Source organism: Podarcis gaigeae, assembly GCF_964106915.1.
Source record: "Podarcis gaigeae genome assembly, chromosome: 2".
Taxonomy (NCBI): Eukaryota; Metazoa; Chordata; class Lepidosauria; order Squamata; family Lacertidae; genus Podarcis; species Podarcis gaigeae.
In genome coordinates this window covers 90,349,754-90,370,907 of record NC_139679.1, presented here as the reverse complement: position 1 = coordinate 90,370,907, position 21,154 = coordinate 90,349,754, and the positions used below count along the sequence as shown (strand labels likewise).

The 21,154-nt window shown below is 42.4% G+C and overlaps 1 protein-coding gene across 3 annotated transcripts in view; it reads right to left on the bottom strand.

Annotated features, from left to right (window-relative positions):
- Positions 1–20,879, bottom strand: part of SRGAP3 (SLIT-ROBO Rho GTPase activating protein 3) — a 186,780-nt gene extending 165,901 nt beyond the window's left edge. The window contains exon 1 of one of the 3 annotated variants that reach the window (XR_014560471.1): positions 19,958–20,874. Coding sequence is in view for 2 of the 3 variants with exons in the window: in XM_083723327.1 (XP_083579453.1) it covers positions 19,958–20,024 (67 nt within the window). In the remaining variant the exon portion in view is untranslated. Of the gene's footprint in view, positions 1–19,957 lie in introns of all 3 variants that reach the window. The other 2 variants (XM_083723327.1, XM_083723328.1) reach the window with 2 other exon arrangements.
- Between the last annotated feature and the right edge of the window lie 275 nt (positions 20,880–21,154).

The following is a 21,154-nucleotide window of genomic DNA, read 5'->3' as shown; positions in this document are numbered from 1 at the left end:
AAAAAGTTAAGATATCAGCTCTACACAAAAAGTTTAATTTGCTCACGCACAGCTTTTTACACTATTTTTTCCAAGTGTGCATGTAAATTGCATACATGCAAATTTAATACATCACATCAAGTTTGGCCCTTAGCCTTGATAACAGCTGGGCACACAATACCAGTGTGTTCACTGCAGATGTACATTCTGAGAAGAAATTAAGGAGCAGTGTCCCATTTCTCTGCATCTCTGCTCCAGGTAGATACCACTAACGCCCTCATCCATGTAATTAAGTTTGTCAGAAAACAAAAGAGCGGGGGAAGACACCTGTTGCCATAACAATGAATGGTTCCGTCTCTGCACCCCACCAAATATACACACAAAGTTCCAAGAGAGTTGGTGAGGAAACATAATTACTGTGGAAAGGAACAGTCAACACACATATCACTTATCTGTGAACATCTAGACAACAGTCTCCCTCACAATTTTTTCCTGCTTCCTTGGGAAGGCTGGCACTCTGCTGTCCGTTCAGGTTGTGTAAGAAAAAACTTAACCAGGCACAAGGCCCTGAACCACTCAAAGCCACTTCAGAGGTTCATTCATCAGGTGAATAGGAATGAGAACCCTTACTTATCAGAATCACCATTCCCATAGTGGAAACCCTTTGTGCAAGAACTGCACCTGCTTCAGAATCCGTCAATCACAGGCAAACTTGGGAGCACAACATGGTAGACCTAGCACCACACACTCCCACAGCCAGCACTTCGTGTACTACAGAGAATGTCTAAAAGGGCTTTCATTACATTTAGGAATATATACATTCCTCCTTTCAAATGTAGACTTTCTTTGATCACCCTCTTGTTTTATGCAGGTTTCTGTTTCACCAGAAATTCAACAACAGGTGGAACATAAATAAACAAGAGTGAAGGACAAAAAGCCTTCCAATCTAAGCCTCTGTCCCAACCATTATATACCACACTTTGTTCTGATTCCTTACTCTCAAAGGGCCCTCAAGCCAGTCATGGTTGGGGTATGTGGAGCCATAATGGCAAATACACTGGCTTAATCATGTTTGTCTGTCATTCTTTCCTCCATTTTCTCTGCAGAAAATAAACTATTGTGAGATGGGAGCTTCTACCCCTGTTATCAAGGGCTTATCCCTGCAGTGTGTATAACTGAACAGATTGCACAAGCCACCTTTGCTTCGACCTTTTGCTTCTTTACAATAAAGACCTGGATTTGAGAGGCTCCGCACAAGGCCGTTCTCACAAATGCAGTTCTTATACAGATCAGGCTGTAGGAAGCTACTGTTTACAAAACTTCACCTGTGCAAAGCAATAGTGTTTAGGAAAGGGGCTAGAGTAGTGATTCCTAAACTATTCCCCCTACCCATAGAGCATTTACAAATTGTTGCTGATCTTGTTGGATCTCTTAATCATTTTTCTGCTGTTGAAGCAGCTGCAATACACTGTGCTAGATGCTATACAATTTTTACTTTTTATGTCTTATATTGTGTGTTATTGTATTGCAATTTGAATTCTATAGAATACAAATTTCAATACAACGAACCAATTGCAATACAAAGTGCTTCCATATTAGGTGTCAGGTGTAGAATTACCATGCCTTTACTCAGTTTACAGGATATCCACAGAATATCGTCATCCAACTATTGCCATGTTCCCTGTCATTGTACTGTATGTTCTCTGTGGTTCTTCCCATCCTATCAGTCCACAGAAAGGTGCCTCCAGACTGTCACAGTTTTGTGGGAGGAATTCAAGTGTATACTGCAAATTTAGGTTTGTGCAATTCAAGCACTCAGAAACAAGTCTGCTTTCTAAGTACCTAACTTTTAACAGTTAAAAAGGTGATGGAGATCTACACTGAAAAGTGTGGGACAACAATTGACAGGAAGATGCACAAGCTTGGTGCAAGCAAATCAGGAAGAAAGCTCAACAAACAGAAGAACAGCACAGGTGCAGAAATTCTTAGCACCACTCTTCCATCTTTTTCCAAGGGTCAGTTTTGACATGGAAAGTGATACACGCGGCAGAAAAACCTATCACAGTCGTTACAACCTTGGCTGTGGGCACCATTTGTTTATTTTTAATTAGCTGTGTGGAAAGCGCCTACTTCTGTTGCCACAATTCCAGGGATCCCAGTCCCTCAGCCTCACTTAACTACATTTTTAATTCCTTTGCTGCCACCAATTCCCTCACAAGGCTTTACAACCTCCTAGTACTGTGAATCTCCATCTCTGCAAAACCTGTCACCTAGCAACCACTGCTAAACAGGCTCGTAACATCATAAGGCCTCATGGCAGTAACAGAGGTCACCGACTATATCTTCCTTTAAAACAGGCTTCCTCAACCTTGGCCCTCCAGATGTTTTTTGGCCTACAACTCCCATGATCCCTTGCTAGCAGGACCAGTGGTCACGGATGATGGGAATTGTAGTCTCAAAACTTCTGGAGGGCCGAGGTTGAGGGAGCCTGCTTTAAAACAATAACAAACAAACAGACATTATATATTCTCCATAAGCATTAAAACGCTTTTCCTGATATTTTTAAAGCACTATAGTGCTATATCTGATGCAGTCACACAAATTAAGAAATAATTTTAAGAAACTGTTTCTAGTCACTATCATAAACCACACTGCTAAAATAGAAGTGATGGGTAAAGGCTTTGATGCAAGGAAGGGATGGTCTTACCTTAGAATTAATGCTCTGGCTGCCATGTAGTGCCTGTGAAGGACCGTGGCACCCAACACAAGAGTTGAAATTGCAAGAGAAGGGAGCGGGATGTGCTGCTGTGTGCACACCTCCAGTCAAGGTGCAATAGCCTTGCTGTTTGTGGAGGTCAGGTAGGAGTACACCTTAAGTATTTAGCTTAGGAGACCTTCCTTCCTTCCTTCTGATAACCTTAACCTAAAGACAAATGGTTCAGCAATAAAAACATTTCAACACACACACACACTGCTCCTGCAGTTCAGTCTTGCATGCATACAGGCACAAGTACAATTTTCGGTTGCTTTTTGTATGACACCAACCATGCTATCCAGTGCCTTCCAATTGCCGGATGACAGAATTGCCATCCAGTCATCTGCTAACCCAAAAGATTAAGTGGATTCTGAAGGCAGAGTTTTCCAAGAACCTGCTGACTTAGTTGAACTCTACTGGCTTATATGCAGAAATTGTTCTGGATGTTAGCTTAAAAGGATGCACCTATGATAGATTCAATTTGTTTCCATTAGGGAGGATCAATTAATCTTTATTATGAATAGCAAAAAGTGCAACTCTTGCTCGTGGCCTCCTGGCTAGTGCTTCATTCTGTATACTGTATTAAGCCTCCTCAATCCGTGTGTCAAATATCCTCATGCAGAGTGGACCACATCTGAATCAAGTACCATAATAATGCATGCTTACAGAAAGAGTAAAGGATGAAAACTGTCATCACATATATACCCTAGGGTATAAACCAATTCCAGAGACATCCATCACAGTTATCCGTGCTTAAGATTCAGGATTCTGATTTCACACCAAGATGTAAATTATGAAAAAGGGGTCAACAGTCAGTTCTTCAACCAGTGTGTTTCCTCCAGCTTTGCTATTTGAACAGAAATAGGGCATGCCAGCAAACTGAACACTAGTTTGGCCATCAATCTTGTGCCTTTCCCATAATGTGCAGACCTCAGAGCTCGGCACTGGAGAAGAATCAGGATTTCATGTGGCAAGGCCAATTCCAAACCAAAGCCCACAGTTCATATATATTTTGCAGGAAGAAGGCAGGTGCAACTACCTCAGAACTCTGAACTAAAGAGTCAAGCAGTCTGTCAGCCACCACTGAAGAAACTCTATGCTTACAAACACACACCAGCTGAAAGTCCTTGTGCAGCTTCAATTACTCTCAATGGAAGCAAAATTATTCCACCTGTAGTCCGTTTTTATCTACGTCCATCTGTTCTCTAAACAGGTGCTAAGTGCCACTGCTGTTCATGCAAAGTCACAATGAACAAAGGTATAATAGTTACATATCAACGAACACCCAAGAGGAAAAGTTTGCCTTTTCCTTATTATTTCATTTCTCTTTACTATCTCACTCAGACTCTATCACACTGCCCTAATGAACAAATAAAGGCAGTGTTGTTCAGTTGTATTAAATTCCTGTTAATTCACAGCAATCCTCAATGCATCTTGTAATAAATGAAGCGAGGACAGGAGAGATTGCTCGAAGCAAAAATATTTTTTTAAAACCCACCCCAGAATAGAACAATTTTAAAACAGCATCTGTATAAGCATTTACCAATCTAGCACAAAGGTTTTCAAGAATGAAGAGGTTTCCAGTGATTCCAAAAATGCTATGAAAATAACCACCTGGAGCATTTTTAATGGAAAGGGAGAGAAAAAATGTAACCAGTTAACAAGTATGGAATCCCTAAATGAAGAATTTCATAAGGAGGGCTCTGTTTAGAAACATAAAAAAAGACCGAAAAGATTTACCATTACCTCCATATGATATATCTGCCTTCCAAACACTTAAGCCAAGATTCTGAGCATGTCGAGAGAGTCAAGACTGCAGTTTCTCCATTATAACCTTAGAATGCTGAAGTCAGGGAGTTGGACCTCACTTGGACTAAGCAACTTTTGTGATGCTAGAGCATCATCCCAAGTCATTAACAGCACACATCTCCGGTTCCATTTCTCTCCTGGTTCTTCTATTGGCCAAGATGCCCTCCTGGGCTGGTAAAGGAAGCAAAATTTATCTTCTGCCCTGTAGCAGCAAGCATGGGTGAAGAGGTAGGCAACAGACATGGGGAAGAACACACCAAGAGAACTGAAGGAGGATTTCTGAGACTGCAGTTCAGCAACTCCACAGTTTACCATGTTTTTTAAAGCATCCTTAATCCTAGGCACAACCCAGTGCTTTTATCTCCATGGGGAAACAAGATTCCAGCATCACTGGGGATTTTTAATACTGTACTAGCATAGCAAAGTGCATAAGAGGTAATCTCTGCTCAGAATGCAGCTATGCTCCAAGAAAAATTTTTACATGCTATGTTTTTCTAGAAGTCACATTCATGATATGATCCTCAGTACTTTGTCTTAATTTTATCCCATTTCATAGAGCAATTATGAAGAAATTTTCATGCCACACAAGTCTCAAGCTTGAAGTGTCTATTCACAACTATTTTCATGGTCCTCTCAAATGCACTAGTAGAATGCAAGGCCTTTTACAGCTACTGTTGATAAAAAAGCAAAAGAGGAAATATGATTATGGGTATATTTTGCAGTCTAATATAGAGGTTGCCAAAAGATGAACACCAAACTAGCATTTGCAACAGTTAATGAAAGATTTAGCCAAAAGCAAAACAAAACAAAAAAACCACCACCTAACCACCAGAGAACATATTTCCCTGCTATATTTATAAACCTGTATCAAAAACAATTGCCTTTCTACCATTAAAGCATATTAACTCAGCCAAGTTTTAGAGATCTGATAATATATACCGTACTTATTGTTCTGGCAAGACAAAACAACACAATCATATGTATGACACAAACAAAGCAAACCCATAAAAGTTAGTGGTGCTTACTCCCAAGTAAGTGTTGTAGGATGGCAGACCAAAGTATTATGTCTGAAAGCTTATTTTTAAGAGCTAGATATTCAAGAATCTACCATGTCTTTTGGAATGAACTTTAATTTGCCTACATTAAATAAGTTCCAATCCCTTCACCACTGAAATGATGTGTGTTTTGTAGAAAATAATTCAGTGGCCTAAATTGATTGGGGTCCAATTTAGCATGTTGATTTAACTTAGTGGAGAAAACTGAAAGAATTATCCAATGTTATTTTTACAAGCTGTATAAACACCTCAGTTTTCTCTAATTGCCCAAAGTATATGAAATAAAATATTCAGTTATGGGAAAAAATCAGCAGAACATATGAAATGCCCAGTCCTATACAAGCCTACTCAACCAACAGCATTTATTCATATATGGTAGTTTTAATGTAGTTTAATTTTGTTTTTACTTACATAATTGTGATCCTAAAATATTTACAATTCAACAGCATCCTTTATATAAATTAAATACAAGAGAAAATGGCACTAAACTGTTAATATACTGATTTTAACACGTCCAAATAGTTATGCAATTATATGCTTCCAAGGAATAGGTCACCTGAAAACAAAGTTAATTATGACTTTGAAACTGCCCAGTCTGGTACCATATCCATTCATGATGCTACGGATTAATTTTGTGATAAAGCAATGCTTTTTCACATAAGGATCCTTTTCCACAGAAAAATGCAGTAGTGAAAATGTTCCACTCCACTTATTTTCATTAGCATTTATTTTAGTGCATCTATTTACAGGTATTACAATCCAGTGTTCAGATAACATGCAAAGGAGAGCAATGGGGATGGTGAGCCCATTGGCCTTCTTGTGGAGACTGACTTGTATCAGGTTGTATCCATAAAAACCCCATGGGCATTTTAGAACCCTGGAAAAATCAGGGTGATAAGGCACAGGAAGATTCTGCAAATACAGGAAACACTCCACAAGGTCACCCTCCATGAGCTGTGGGACAACAACTAAGGGGGAAGAGTTAGTATACTTATCCTCCCTGTCCGTCTGTCCCCCCTAGTGTTCATGAAACATAATTCATAATGCCTTCCTAGCACTATTGCATCAGCAAAAACTGAACCTCCAAAGTATCTGGTCCCATCTAGTCTACTTTTGTGCTACTACAGTTTCATTTCTTCTACATTCCAGCCTGTTTTGCAAATTTATAACATCTAGGGTTGGACTATACTCCCTAAGCATGGTCCAAAGGTGTATGAGGCTGCCACATGGTTCTCTGTCCATAAAACTCTATCCTCTCATGAATGGACACAATTAAGAAAATCACTACGGTAATCTAAAAGATTTAGACCACCAGATTTTGTAAGAACTGCCATAAACCATACCGAATAGACCAATGTGTTCTCACTTACACTGGCCTCGTTCACATATAATGGTAACTCAAACTATGACTTATTTGGACCACATGAACACACCGGTTCTTGCTCCTTTCTAGTCCTTTTAGCACAGTGTGGCATGAAAAACTGAGCTCCCTGATACTCAAGCCCCATTCTTCTTATTCAGAGTGCAAGCAACTAAATAAACTTCACAACTATTCTTCGCAAACCCACCAAAGACAAGCACCCTGGTCCATCTAAAAAAATAGACAGAAGTTGTGCTCTTTTCTTTCTTACATATCAGCTCTCTTAGAAATGCTTTAGTCGGCCTGGGAGAAGTTCCTGGATAATGGCTTTAGTGGGTGTTTAATAGTGGAACTACATAAATCCCATTAAACCGATCAGAAGTAATGATGTGGCTGCACTGTCCACCTCTGAAAGGAGGCTGTGTTTCACTGTCTGCGACTTTTCTAATGAATGAGGAGAGTCGGAGATCGGTCAGGGTTTGAACGTTAGCACTTGAGTACACAAAATGGCAAGCTCACTCCAGGGCTATGCCAAATGGACAAATGTTTACAAAATATATGCAGACAATGATATTTTTGAGAAGTTTCATCTATATTGAAAATTACCTGCTTCTTCTTTTTGATGGAGACACAAAATTCTTTTGGGGGAAGGGATCCAAGTCCCAAAATTTCATTTTTCCACAAACAAACAAAGCCTGTTCTGAGGTCATTTTTTAATTTTATAAAATTAAAAATGCCTGCCACCATAAAAATGTCTGCCTCCTTCGTCACACACTGGGGGCTACTGCTAGGGTGGGCATCAGCTGAATGAATATCTGCAGGAGAGTTGCAAATGAGAACAGCCAGAGTGGGCACAGCACCCCTAGAGCAGCTCATTTTTTCCAAGAGTTGCAATACAGTTATTTTTAAACCTCAACTACTAAGAAAGATGGATTTCTTTCTTTTTTCCCTTCCTTTTTGATGAGCATGTCTCACAAAAATTCCAAAGATGTTTTATTTGAATGCACATCCAAATGTTTAAAAGGTGTCCCATGTTTTTGGGGGGTACGGCAGGTAGGGGAGATACAGAGATTAGACATAGATGGGTTTGTTATTAATCAGAAGCAAGTCTCACTGGGTTCCAACGTTCCGTGACTAACTGCCAAGAAGGGGTGGGAGCGAAAGACTGGGTTCAGATAGTGTCTAAAGGCAAGTCTACCCAGTTCGCTCTTTGCAAAGCACAGTGACCCTTCAAACTGCAGACTTCTCCAAATTATGGAATGCAGTTCTCTAGAACAAGCAATGTGTACTAAGGTAAATGCATATACAGCTGCATATGTTAGTGAACATGTACACAAATAAACATTTTGGAAAATATAATTATAGAAATATGATTTGCAGAAATATGTACATAAGGCAAAACTGCGTATGAAAATGTATATTAACAGAAACTCACACTAAAATGCTAGTCAATTTTCATGAGGACTTCAAAAAAAAATTCATAAGCTGTTGCGGAAATGTGGAGAACTCAACTCAAAATTGGAAAAATGAGAAAGAGAGAAACCATAAGTGACAGATTTGCCCAGCCCTAAAAAGGTAAAGGTAAAGGACCCCTGGCAGTTAAGTCCAGTCGCAGACAACTCTGGAGTTGTGGGGTTCATCTCACTTTACAGGCCGCTTCTGGCACAATGGAACACTGAAACCAGAGAAGTGCACAGAAACGCCATTTACCTTCCCACTGGAGTGGTACCTAGTTATCTACTTGCACTTTGATGTGCTTTCGAACTGCTAGGTTGGCAGGAGCAACGGGAGCTCACACTGTCACGGGGATTTGAACCGCCGACCTTCTGATCAGCAAGGTTTAGACTCAGTGGTTTTGCCCAGCCCCACTCCCAAGTAAATTTGCTGATGAATGAGTGAAACAAACAGAATCTGGGGGTTTTTTTATGAAAGCATCTTTCCTCAAATTACTGGGATAATTTCACAAAATTTTGGTCAAATCAATTTTGTTCTTCTCAGTCTCTCTTGCAAATTTTGATCATTGAGAAGCGGTAAGGGGAGACTGTCCTTTCATTTTCTGCTATCCATCCCCTTCCAACCCTGCTAAGAGCACATTTTAACACCCTTTGGCCTCCTCTTCCATATTCTTACTGTGGTTAGCCATCTTGGATTCAAGATGGGATCAGGGGAAGGAGTACCCAACCTCCAGAAATCAAATACTGTTTCCTGAAACTGGAGGCAAGCAGTATCTGCTAAAGACTTCTGATCTGTCATACCAACAGTTGGAAGGTAAGGAGTTCCCATTGTTTATTGTGGGAGAACCTCAGCTGAATTTAGGCAATGTGCTACACAGAAACAGTTGAACTCCTTTGAGTACTGACTCTGTGTGTGTAGCTTTATTCCCAGCCAGAACTCAACAGAATTCTGTTCTGGCACCTCTCAGGTGGGCACCATTGCCATTATCAGAGAACAAGGGAGGCATTCATGGAGAGTTCCGGCACCCCTTTTTCTAGAAAAACAGGAGTTTGTGTGTACATTTTCAGTGTACTTTCTGCATTCAGGTAATACACTTGAGGGTTTGCAGATGTCCTTGTTAAAAGAAAAAACTGGGGAGGAGAGAAAGCTAAAAGACTCTCACAGAATACCCCAGAGAATGTTCCACATCTGTTTCATAATGGTATCTTTTCATGTTTGGATCTGGCTGCACTAAGTGTGCCTTCACTCGCTCTGTGGGGGTTTTCTGTTTATAGTCTAGTTTATCACTTGATGGTTAATGGATTACAGAGCACAGATTCACACTTGAGCTCCCTCCTTTATAGCTCCTGATACAATGGATCAGAAAACCGCCATTTAATATAGCCATAATATTTGTCAGAGCCTATTGAATGCCTTGGAGCCTTCCACTGTAATAAAATGCATGGAGTGCATCTATGTTTTTGAATGTATGCATGCTGGCTGTCACCTACTCTGTACTAGATTTCTCCTTTTGGGGCAGGTACCTCCCATCTACATTGCCTTTATCTCAAGCCAGCCAGGCATATTTCTCCCCTGGAAATAATGTGCAAACTTCTGTTTACCAAACCTGTCATTTTGATCTCGCATTCTGCAAGACATTGCAGCCTTCTGCTCAGATGTTGTGCCCCATCCCTAGTAGAGGGGGACATGCCTCTTCAATTCTCTCTCATCATCATTTTCATATGTCAGCTGTTCTACTGCCAACATGCTGTTTCTATTAGATTTCTCTCCCCTCCCTTCCTCCTTACTAGCCTACTTCATTTTGGAGGAGTCATTCTTTTTAGAGTCTGTAACTGAGACCTAAGCATGATATGTATAGAGAGTTATTTTTGTGTGTGACAGTACCTCCACGTTTTTTGCTGCCCATGGTAACCATTTTGTGCTGGTATCCATAGCACGTTTATCAAGATATGAGCCCCAGCATCTCACTTCTCATAAAAAATGTGCTAGATACAAATCTTCAGAATTATCTTCAAACAACCCTTTATCTTTTAACATAGAGGCGAACATGGGAAGCTGCTTTATACTGAGTCAAACCATTGGCCTATCTAGCTCAGTATTGTTGATACCAAGAGCAGCTCTTCAGGCAGGATTCTATCCCAGCCCTACGATGCTGAGGATGGAACCTGAGACATTCTGCATACGAAAGAGATACTCTACGACTGAACTATGGCCCCTGAGGAGTTTAAGATGACAAATTTTTAAGGGAAACACCCAATTTAGAGATACAATCTGGTACAGACAAAAAGACACCATAATACCTCTCACACTGGCTTTCAAAGAGCTTTTGCCTAAAGCAGTACTTTGAAACAAGGGCTAGGAAGTATAATGCTGTGTGTGTGTGTGTGTGTGTGTGTGTGTGTGTGTGTGTGTGTGTTATCAATTGTAGACCATGGTGTTGGAAGGCTGCCATCACTGCTGTCAGAACTTCAAAAGGCAAGAGGGCTTTTAACTAAAGGTTTTTGGACCCCTTTCCTGAATGTTCAAGATTGCAAGGAGAAGGCTTTCCCCCCAAATACTAACTGCCTTGAAAAATATGCTCATATTTATATCCCACCTATTAATCTGTTATGAACTACAACAGCCAACAGAAGAAATTCAGAACCACAACTGGCCTAAACTGTTCCAACTGCAGGACAGAACGCCACCTATGAACCAGATGGTTTGAGTCCCAGACTTGAGCTGGCATTTGTAGGATTTACTAGAGATTATAATGCTGTCAAGTTTTGGCAAAAGTATTATTTTCAGTTTAGGCCTTCAGAGGGAAGAAACCATACAGAAAACACAGAAAAGAGAACCATTACAACACTGCGGCTGTCCAAAGATGCTGTCCAACTTGGCACCTCATATCATGTCCATTATTTAATATCTGACCTCATTTTATTCTAGGCCTAGTTCTGTCTTATCACACCTCGGCCTACAGCCCCTGCTCCATTTCATTCCAATGTTTCCTGTTGGCTAAAGCCAAAACTAGTAGGACTGAAACATTTGAAATTAATATGAGTCTAACAGATTGCAAAACAGTATTTAGGAGACACTTTCCCCATAGATTCTACTAAACTTTTAAAAAATTGCTTCCCAACTGACAGAAGTACTTATTTTCAAAACCACAAACTGCAAGTGCTGCCTTTAAAGATATCTCACCTTCTTTCACATGCAGAAGGAAATGACCATTCTAATGTTGGTCTACATCTGTAAGTCATCTAAAAAAAAATGCTTCTTGCTTCAGAACCAAGTTATGTAGCCACATTCAGGAGTAAATGTAAAACATAGGAAGCTGCCTTATATTGAGTCAGACCATTGGTCCATCTTGGCCAGTATTGTCTACATTGACCAAGCCCACAAAAACAACAACTGAGAAGCAGATGAGATTGCCTGGACAAGAGGAACGCACCAGGGCTGGATGGGGTGCCAATGTTGCTCTCTGCCTGGAAGCTGCTTCAAGGATCCCTTTCCATCCCAACAGCTTTTCCTGCTGGAGATCCTGGCGGATTCCTTCTGCTGGGAAAGCAGGTGCTCTAGTGTTGAGCCAAGGGGACGCTCCAGGTGTTGCACGAGGACTCCAATGACTGATAGGTGATTTTTGCGCCCTCACCCATGGGCCTACACTGCAAGCGAGGGCCAGTTTTGCCTGCCCCTGGGTATGCCTCTGCTGGTCAACCAACTGCAATTCCTTCAATCAGGTGACAATTCCAGGCTTTACAAAGAACTACACATTAAGAAGATGGCAGGAACCCTCAGGGCAAATGTCGCATCCATTTTGGGGTGGCCTGATCTTGCAGGGGAAGGCAAGTGAACAAGCAATGCCACTTATGCTTTCAGCCACCACCACTCAGCCCCCATTAAACCTAAATTTCAGCCTCTGTTGGCTCTGGTTCTTCGAGTTCTTGACCCATGGCTCCCATTTGGCTCATGTTCCAGCCTCATACCCCAGTGCTTTCCCAACTTCTTCAATTTAATAGTGGCTCGCCTCCAATCAGCAATTGTCAGGGCAACCTCAACCCTGCCATCTCCAAATTAAGCTTCTTTCTCTGAGCTCCCAGTAGCTGACCTGCTAAAGCACCTTGCAATTTTAGATGCACAGACCATTCCTGGCCCTCAGCATTAAGTTATCATTAGCTTATACATTTCATTAATGCAACATATATCATCTTGTGTTGATGCAAAGAGGTAAATAAGCGCAAAACATGCCCTTTTTGAGGAAGGAACAATTAAAAGCTTTCCTTTCCAGGTCTTCGTTTTCGAAGCTGGATCGCTCACTGCCTGGAATAATCAGCTACTCTGTAATTTGGTGCAGAGTTTTATAACACCATGATCAAAAGCCATTACACAAACAATCCTCCCCAAACTATTTCTTTGACAATTTCCAGGCGCCGTTACATTTCACTTCATCTTAAAAGCCACCTTGTGAGCATTAGGAACAGAGCAATTAGCTATTTTATGCTTACAGGCTTAGAATCACTCAGCAGGTGAGAATCTGATCATCTACTAATCTAGTCCACTGGACTGAGGCTGGTTCCCTCCTGCGTTAATCTACATCCACCTCCATGCAAGAAAGGTTACATCCGCATCATGCATCTAAAGCACTCTTATACCACTTGAATGATTGTGGCACACAAACACACACACACACACACACACACCAAGAATCTTAGGAACTGTAGTTTGTTCAGAGCTATAACTCCCAGCACCCTTAAACAACGATGATTTCGCCATCCAATGGCATGGATTTATAAGATGGACACAAGACCTGATGACAACAACAAAGACACCACAGACAAATGGTGAAATCTGGAAAGACTTGTTAGGATGGAAAAACGATTGTGAATATACATATTCTACACACAAGCTGATTATCATGCAATGGGAAATGCATGTAGCCTATATTTTTGTACCTTGACTATTTTTTATTGTTAGTGTTAGACTTGTTTGCATGAAAAACTTAAATAACTTGGTTTTAAAAACAAACAAACACAAACTACAGTTTCCAGGATTTTTATGACTGTTAAAAGTGCCATTAGAATAATTAAAATGTATGGTATAGCTGTAACCAAAACTGAATGTCACCCACACAACAACAACGAATGGGTGTGTGGGCAAACAAGGCAGCTTGTGCTAGAGGCACCTGTACAGTTTAACAAAGTTTAGACTATAGCTAGTTTAGACTATTTGCATCCTGACATCTTCAAGGGAAGTTTCTCTCACCCCAACCATATTGTGAAGGACCGAATTCAAACAGCAGACTATGCTATGTGGATTCCCTGCTCTTGATCTACATCAGTAGCAGCCGGACTGAAGAAACCCATTGAATCCTCGTGGCCTCAATTCATGCAGCAAGTTCTGCTTCATAACATGGCTAGAACAATGCACAATTGCCACAGGGTGCCAATCCCCATTGCAAAAATAATGATCAGACGGGCGCACAGTAACAGCAGCTGTGAACTGAAATCACCCATCGTCACAGCTTAAAAGTTCCCTCACATGTATGTGCAACAGACACTACTTTCCGAAAATGCAAGACTGGAGAGCATGTTGACACTAAGGAACCATTGCTCCATGTTATAAATTCCTACACAGAGAACAACTTCATGCAGAAATTTGTCTTTACCTAGTACAAACCACAATATACTTTGCCCGGCTCATTCCACAGTACACAGTAAGCTCACATGCACCCATGCAGGGTCATAAGACACCAATATCTGCACATGCCTTCCATGTGACCATTTTGTAATATGTAAAACAACCTGTACTTACCCCAAGCTATGAGCCACATATCTGTTTACGAGTTAATTGACAGTTGTTTTGATACTAGCATACCTTTCCTAGGATTCAGTCCAAGGCAACTATCCATAAATGCTGTGCAGGTGCTTGACGAATGTCTGGAAGCAGTACTAGGCTGAAAGCCAATAATCTGAAGGTCAATCTCAGTAAGAGAGAGATGCTGTGGATGGTGGTTCTCATGTCCTGGAATTAGGTAGTCATCCTGTTCTGGAGAGGATTGCACTTCTTCTGAAAAGATCAGCCTGGAATTCCAGCCTGTGCTTCACTTTGTCACTATACCCAGGTAGCCTCAGTGGCAAGGAGTGCCTACTCCTTGAAATGATTCAATCAATCAATCAATCAATCATTTTAACTGAGCATGGTTTTGGCTTTGGAAAGGCAGCATACAAAGTGGACAAACAACATATAAAAAACTACATTACTGCAAACACAGAAAAGCAGACATAAACAAAAAGCAAGACATCAAAAAGCAAACAACCAAACTGAACCATTTCCACATGAATCTTAAAATCCGAAATAAATATACAAAAAATGAGCAGCAACAACAGCAACAACCTCCCCCAACAAAAATCCCCAACCAATACCTCAGTCCATGATTCTGTTCAACAGCCTCAGCTTTTGCAGCTGGAGTCAGTCAGGCTTTGCACTCCCAGGCCAGAGGGAAAATGGCCTGCAAGGCACAGAGCAGGTATTCCAGGACTCACAGCCTGGTCACCATGATCCGCACTCTTTATGGACCTTTACAGTGCCCCCACACTGACAAATTTTTAAATGGACTTTGAAATCCACTTGCAACTGCTTTTAACTGACATTTTAATGTTCTGTATTCAATGGCTGCCTTGAAAAAAACAATGCCCTTGTTTATACTGAAACTGATATTTAATGATATAAACAATTTTCTGCTGCTATCATAATATTTTCAGATGGCAGTTTTATGGATTACAATATTTCATAGTGAAATGTTATCTTAAAATGTTGTGAGTCAACTTGGGAGGGTTAACTCTGAAAAGTGGCTTGTAAATAAGTAAATTATCACCTGCCTTCCCCCTACCTCCAGCCACTAATCACAATGAAACCAAAGGCCACAAAACAGTAGAAGGCACATGTAGAATTCAGCCCCTCTCAGCAAGCCTCCCCCCAAAGCATATCACCTGTACTGCCCATTACCCTAGGATGAACAGTTGGACGTGGCAGATTCTACTAACACTACAAAAATAAAGCAAAGTTATTCACAAACCAACAGCAGCCACAATAGGGAATCCAAGTGCTACAGGTGACGGCATCTATTTAACATTTTCTCACACTTGTCAGAAACCTTCTCCTTCCAGACAAGCAACTGAAGATACAGAAGCCCCCTTTTCTCACATTCCAAAAGCATGTAAAATCTTTGGGACCTGCCACAAAATACTTCAGCTGTTCCACAGCCCCTCCCACCTTCACATCCTGCTTGTGGGCTTTCCAGAGACATCTCGTTGACCACTGTTGGAAACCACTGTTGGAAACGGTTGGATCATTGATCTAATCTTGCAGGCATCTTCTTATGTTCAGTTCAAGAATTAAATACTCTGCCAAGTCAGCTCTCTTAGCAAAATGCTTGGGCTTTCTTGTCATCTGAACGCCAGCTCAGATACCAAAGATGAGAGACACATTAAGTAAATAAAAAGACCCAGTGCAATAACCCAGAAATGCATTCTTTTATCTGGGAGAGGAAATAAGAAAGAGAAGTCTTGGATGATCAAAATGAGTGAACATCGGAAAGAGTTTTCAAGCAGTCCATAGCAATAAAAGGTTGAAGGATAAGGGATGAGGCCACATTTTGTGAACCATATTACAGACCCACTGGTATATAGAGCAGGAGATGTCCAAAACTTGCCATGGGTGATAGCAAATGCTGTATCATGTAGGACAGGTATAGCTCAACTGTGGTCCTCTAGACGTTGCTGGACTACAGCACCCATCATCCCAGCCCACTGGCTGGGACTCCTAACAACTTCTGAGGTTAGCCACCTCTGATTTAGGACAACTTACTGCAGGAACTGAAGCCCTCACATCAGGCCCACCAGCAAAATGCCATCCATGTAGATCATGTGATCCTGACTCAAGCAGCAAGTTGCCATCACAGTTAGCAAGTCCTGCCTCATGTACCCTGGGAACACCACTGTAAGCACTCCCCTTTGGTTGCCAACTGGCTCGTCTTCAACTGGGAAGGGCTATTTAGATCAAGAGCCAGCTTTACGGCAGAGCACCAGCCCCGAGTTAGTATGTACTGCAACTATTTAAATCCAGGGCACGATAATATGAAAATTGCCCAAATTATACACAAACGGCTGGCAATTAGCATACAGCAGCATGTGTTGTGACAGTTGCATCACTGTTCAAAGCAAAGCACTTAAGACCGAAAATGCCGAACACAACAAACAGATACACAAGACCAAAGATCACTTCCCAGTCCCAAAAATACCCCTTTTCAGAAGGTCTGACAATGATCCAAGAAGCATCATCGATCTATTTAAAGTAGGGAGGCGGAAACTTAGGGCCAGGGGAGAAACAAGACCCTCCAGATCTCTCCGTTCATAGAATGATAGAGTTGGAAGGGATCCCAAGGGTCATCTAATCCAACCTCATGCAACATAGGAATCCATTCAGCTCTCAGGATTCTACCCAAGCCATACCTTCTGCCCCCCAGCCTTCCCTAGGCTGTCTCCATGCCCTCAAGTCATGGCTGTAGCCAAGAGGGGACAGGGAGGGGCAGCTGCCAACCCCCCATCAAGTAAATCAATACAAAATAACCACCGTATTTTTCTGTGTATAAGACTAGGTTTTTTCATCTTATGCACTGGTAGTGTTGAGGGCTGTTTTCTTAATTTGGAGTCCCCAAAAGTAGGGGGTGTCTTATTCATGGGAGCATCTTATACAGAGAAAAATACGGTAACTGAGGTTCTCCCCCCCCAAAAAAAAACCTCCAGAAAATCTGACACCCCTCCAACATAATTCCTGGCTACCCTAATGCCTTGAGTACTTTGGCAGGCTAGGATGTACCCTTTAACTCTGATAACCCTTTGGTTGCCTGAGTAGTGACGTGGGGCGAGGTATAGACACGTCTGACTGTTGCATGGCTGGGAGCCGGAAAGGTAATAATCACCTCTGCTGCTCCTCCTCCTTCTGCCTCTGACCACGCCCATGGCTGGCATAGAGAGTTGGGGTGGAAAAGGTTCCCCTCTCCTGCTTAAAAGCATCTGGGAGATGATGGGGTGGATCTCACCTTGAAGGTGACTCAACCAGTCTTAATTCTGCTGCTCAAAAGAGTTCCCAGGTTTTAATTCAGTGCTTCAATTAATATTGTGCTTAGTGTGTGCATTCTGATTATTTTTATTCAGAAGCTTTCCAAGTGTGCTCTGGGAAGAGGAAATAAATCTGAAAGCGTTTCTTCTCAATATAAAATTTAACTGTATTTAACAGAGGAAAGACCAGATCCCCATAGCTATCCCTAGTCTTAAAGCTACGTAGACCTTTTAGAACTCTCTCTGTCTCTGTCTGTCTGTCTGTCTCTCTCTCTCTCTCTCTCTCTCTCTCTCTCTCTCACACACACACACACACACACACACACACACACACACAGAGGAAGGAACACTGCAAGCTACTCGACTACTAACAATGAAATAACTGCTGACTAAAACACAACATTATGGCAACAGCAGCAGATTAAGAAGTTTCCTGTAGGAACTACTACAGGATATCCAAGAACAATTATATGGGATAATATGTTCTCTTTCATTTTAATCTGTCAGATCTTGCTTCTATTGAAGTTAATGGGAAAATTTCCACCAACATGCAAGAGTTCCCAGATTTCATCCTGTCTATTTTGGCAAGGGACATCAAACTGCAGCCCTAGAGACTCAAATATCTGTAAAATGGTCTAGTCTAATGCCAACCTTCCCATCACAGAGGGTGATACCCAATGTTAATCTGAGTATGGATCTGCTCTGTTAGAGCCACTGAAATCAATACGCTTAAGTCATTTGATTGGGTGGGTCTGTTTCATGTGTGACTTAGTTGGATAACATCCAAAACTATTCATTGCAATGACTGTGGTGCTTACACAGATAGTCTTCTCTTGGTTTTACTCTGGTACTTCCATGCCTATATGTGTCATATGATTTTATTTACGGATTTTTTAAAAAATATTTTAGTTTTATTTTATTACTGAAGGATGGGCTAGAACGCATAACGTAATAGACATGCACCACCTTGAAAGTTGTTTTCTAGTACTTCATTAAGTCCTTACACACACACACTCAGTGTAATGTAGGCTTCCAAAAAAGCAAAACAAAATCTAACTACTTGATAAATAGCATACATATCGTCTTATGACATTTTGTCACAATCACAGGAGGAGCACCAAGGGTTGGTGCAGATGGTAGAGCTCACCATTAACTTTGCCATCAAACACCCCCACCCCAAATCTTTTGCTGGCACTACTCACCATTCAGCACTGAACATGCACATGCAAAGCTAACCAGACTACTTGCCCTTTCAGGATCAGTCCATCAGTAATCCATGGATTAGCAAAACAGACGTAAACACTGATACTTCATGTCATGTCAGTCCCATAGTAAACACTACAATGTATGGGGTGAAGTCCGCACCATGTTTCACGTTTATACTGCTAATGGGCTTTGATTTTATCAATGAATGAGAAGGAAGAGAGTTCTGTTTTTCTAAATGCTTGATAAAAACCAAGAATGCAATGTGGTGCGTGGGTTTTATGTTGCACTTTGGGGTGTTGCTTAACGGACAAGAGGAGAGAGATGAGGCTGTGGCAGAAAACAACAGGCCGGATCCCACCAGATTAGAGCCAAACCTTCATCCAAGGGTGTGTCATCCATAGGTACTGGTGTGGAAGCAGAACAGATACCCAAGCTTCCTCCCTCCCTGTGCAGAGCCTCCAGGACCGATCAGCTGAGATTGCTTGTCCTCAGCCCTACCCATTCCCCTGGGTTGTGTAACCTAAGAGCTAAGGAAGGCAACGAAAGGGGGGGGGGTGCTCTGTGTAGTTTTAAAAAATAAAAGATAGGCTTAAGACACAGGCATATCAAGAAATGCAGACCCTTTCGTCTTAAATGTTATTTGACGTGGTGGAAAAGTCACGACATCAAGAAGCATCATTCTACATATGGGAGATATACACACACACATATATATAAATCGACGCCTACATACTCCATCTATGCAGATGCAAATCTAGCCAGCCACATACATATGTTATATACAGATGGGTGCCCCCGCCTACACCGAAATGGGGCTTTAATCGAAGGAAGGCACCATTTATCAAGCGATTTCGCGAGAAGGCTCCAGACCTCGCCGTGGCGAAGATTTTTTACTTTTCTTTTTTTTAAAAGTGAGGCTCTTACTCCGAACCGAGACTGTTAAAAAGCCACCATTCACACAACTGCAATGCAGCTTTTACTACCCCCACCGCGATTCCCACCCCCCAACTGCACGACCTCTGCCGTCCACAAAAGCGAGCCATCGGCAGCCAGGGCTTGCTCGGACAACGCAAGGGCTTTCACAATAAGATTAGCGGTGCATAATAAGATTTATAACAATGAAAATGGGAGGGCGGCAGGAGAGAAAGGAGGAGGGGAGGGAGGCTGGGGGAGGGGAGGAAAGGGAACCGGGTGAAAGTGAGTGAGAGAGAGAGAGAGAGGTACAGCTTCCACTCACCTTTTACTTGAGTTTCATATTCTGCTATGATCTCTTTGTCTTTCTTGAACTTTGCTTGAGATGACATCTTCGGGAAGATCTACCAAGATCCCAAGGATTTTTCCCCCCACCCTCCTCTCCTCTCCTCTTTTCTTTTAGGAGGAGCAGAAAGTCTCTCCCTCGGCTTGGTCTGCTCCGCCGGATCAGCTTTGCAGCCTTCTCCGTTTTTCACTTTGCTGCAAAGACAACACAGCTTCTCTTCTTCGCTCCCTTCCCCGGCATTTGCCTTCCGCGACCGGCGATCAAGCAGCAGCAGCAGCTTCAGAGAAGAAGAGGAAGAAGAACCTGGCAGATCCAATAATCTACAGCTATTGCCCTTGTACTAACAAGAGGAGTGAATGAAGCGCCGGGAGTGAGGGTGGGGGGAGAGAGGGAGGAGGAGGAGGAGGGTGTGTCACCTGCACCCAAGTAGCCTTCAAAGAGACGTTCTGTGTTGGAGAGGACGATTAAAAAAAAAGAAAGAGAAGGCGGCGATCCAATCAATCAATCAATCAATAAATACACAGCCAAGCCCTGGAAGCAGCTGAGGGGAGGGGCAGATCAGAGAAGACGCAAAGAAGCACACGCAAAGGTTCCTCCTTCCTTAGCATGCAGGCAAACCCAGAGCAAGGAGGAGCGGCGTGAAAAGCTCTCTGGCTGTAATCCAAGGGAAGGTCAGGTTGCAAACGGGGATCGCATCCCCGGCTCCGCCTCGACCCACAGACATACACGCCCTCCCCCTTTCCAAGCAGGCTCGAGGCTCCCGATGCCGAACGGGGAAGGTGACAGGCGGCGAGGGGTGGGGATGGGGGGGAGCGAGCGCCCGAAGTTAGTTTGGCTGCTGCGAATGCATTGGCTCCGGTCTGCGGCGCCGGTGCACGGAGCTGCTTTTGACTGCGGGCTTGAATTAAGTTCGCTCCACGTCACGCACAGGCAAGGCCCCGCCTCCCGCATTTTGTAACAACGGGCACTTTGCAGCCTGCAGGGCGCTTCGGCTCACTGCAAGGGGCAGGGAAATCGGCAGCAGCCCCGCCAGCAAAGCAAAACAAACAAACAAAAACGTGCAAGGGGGGGGGGAGATCTGCGGGAGCAGTCCTGTCTCACAGCAGCGCCTGGCCTCCTCTCCTGCGGAAATAAAAGATTTGGAGGGACGGGTAAATTCGAGTGGGAGGCAAATAG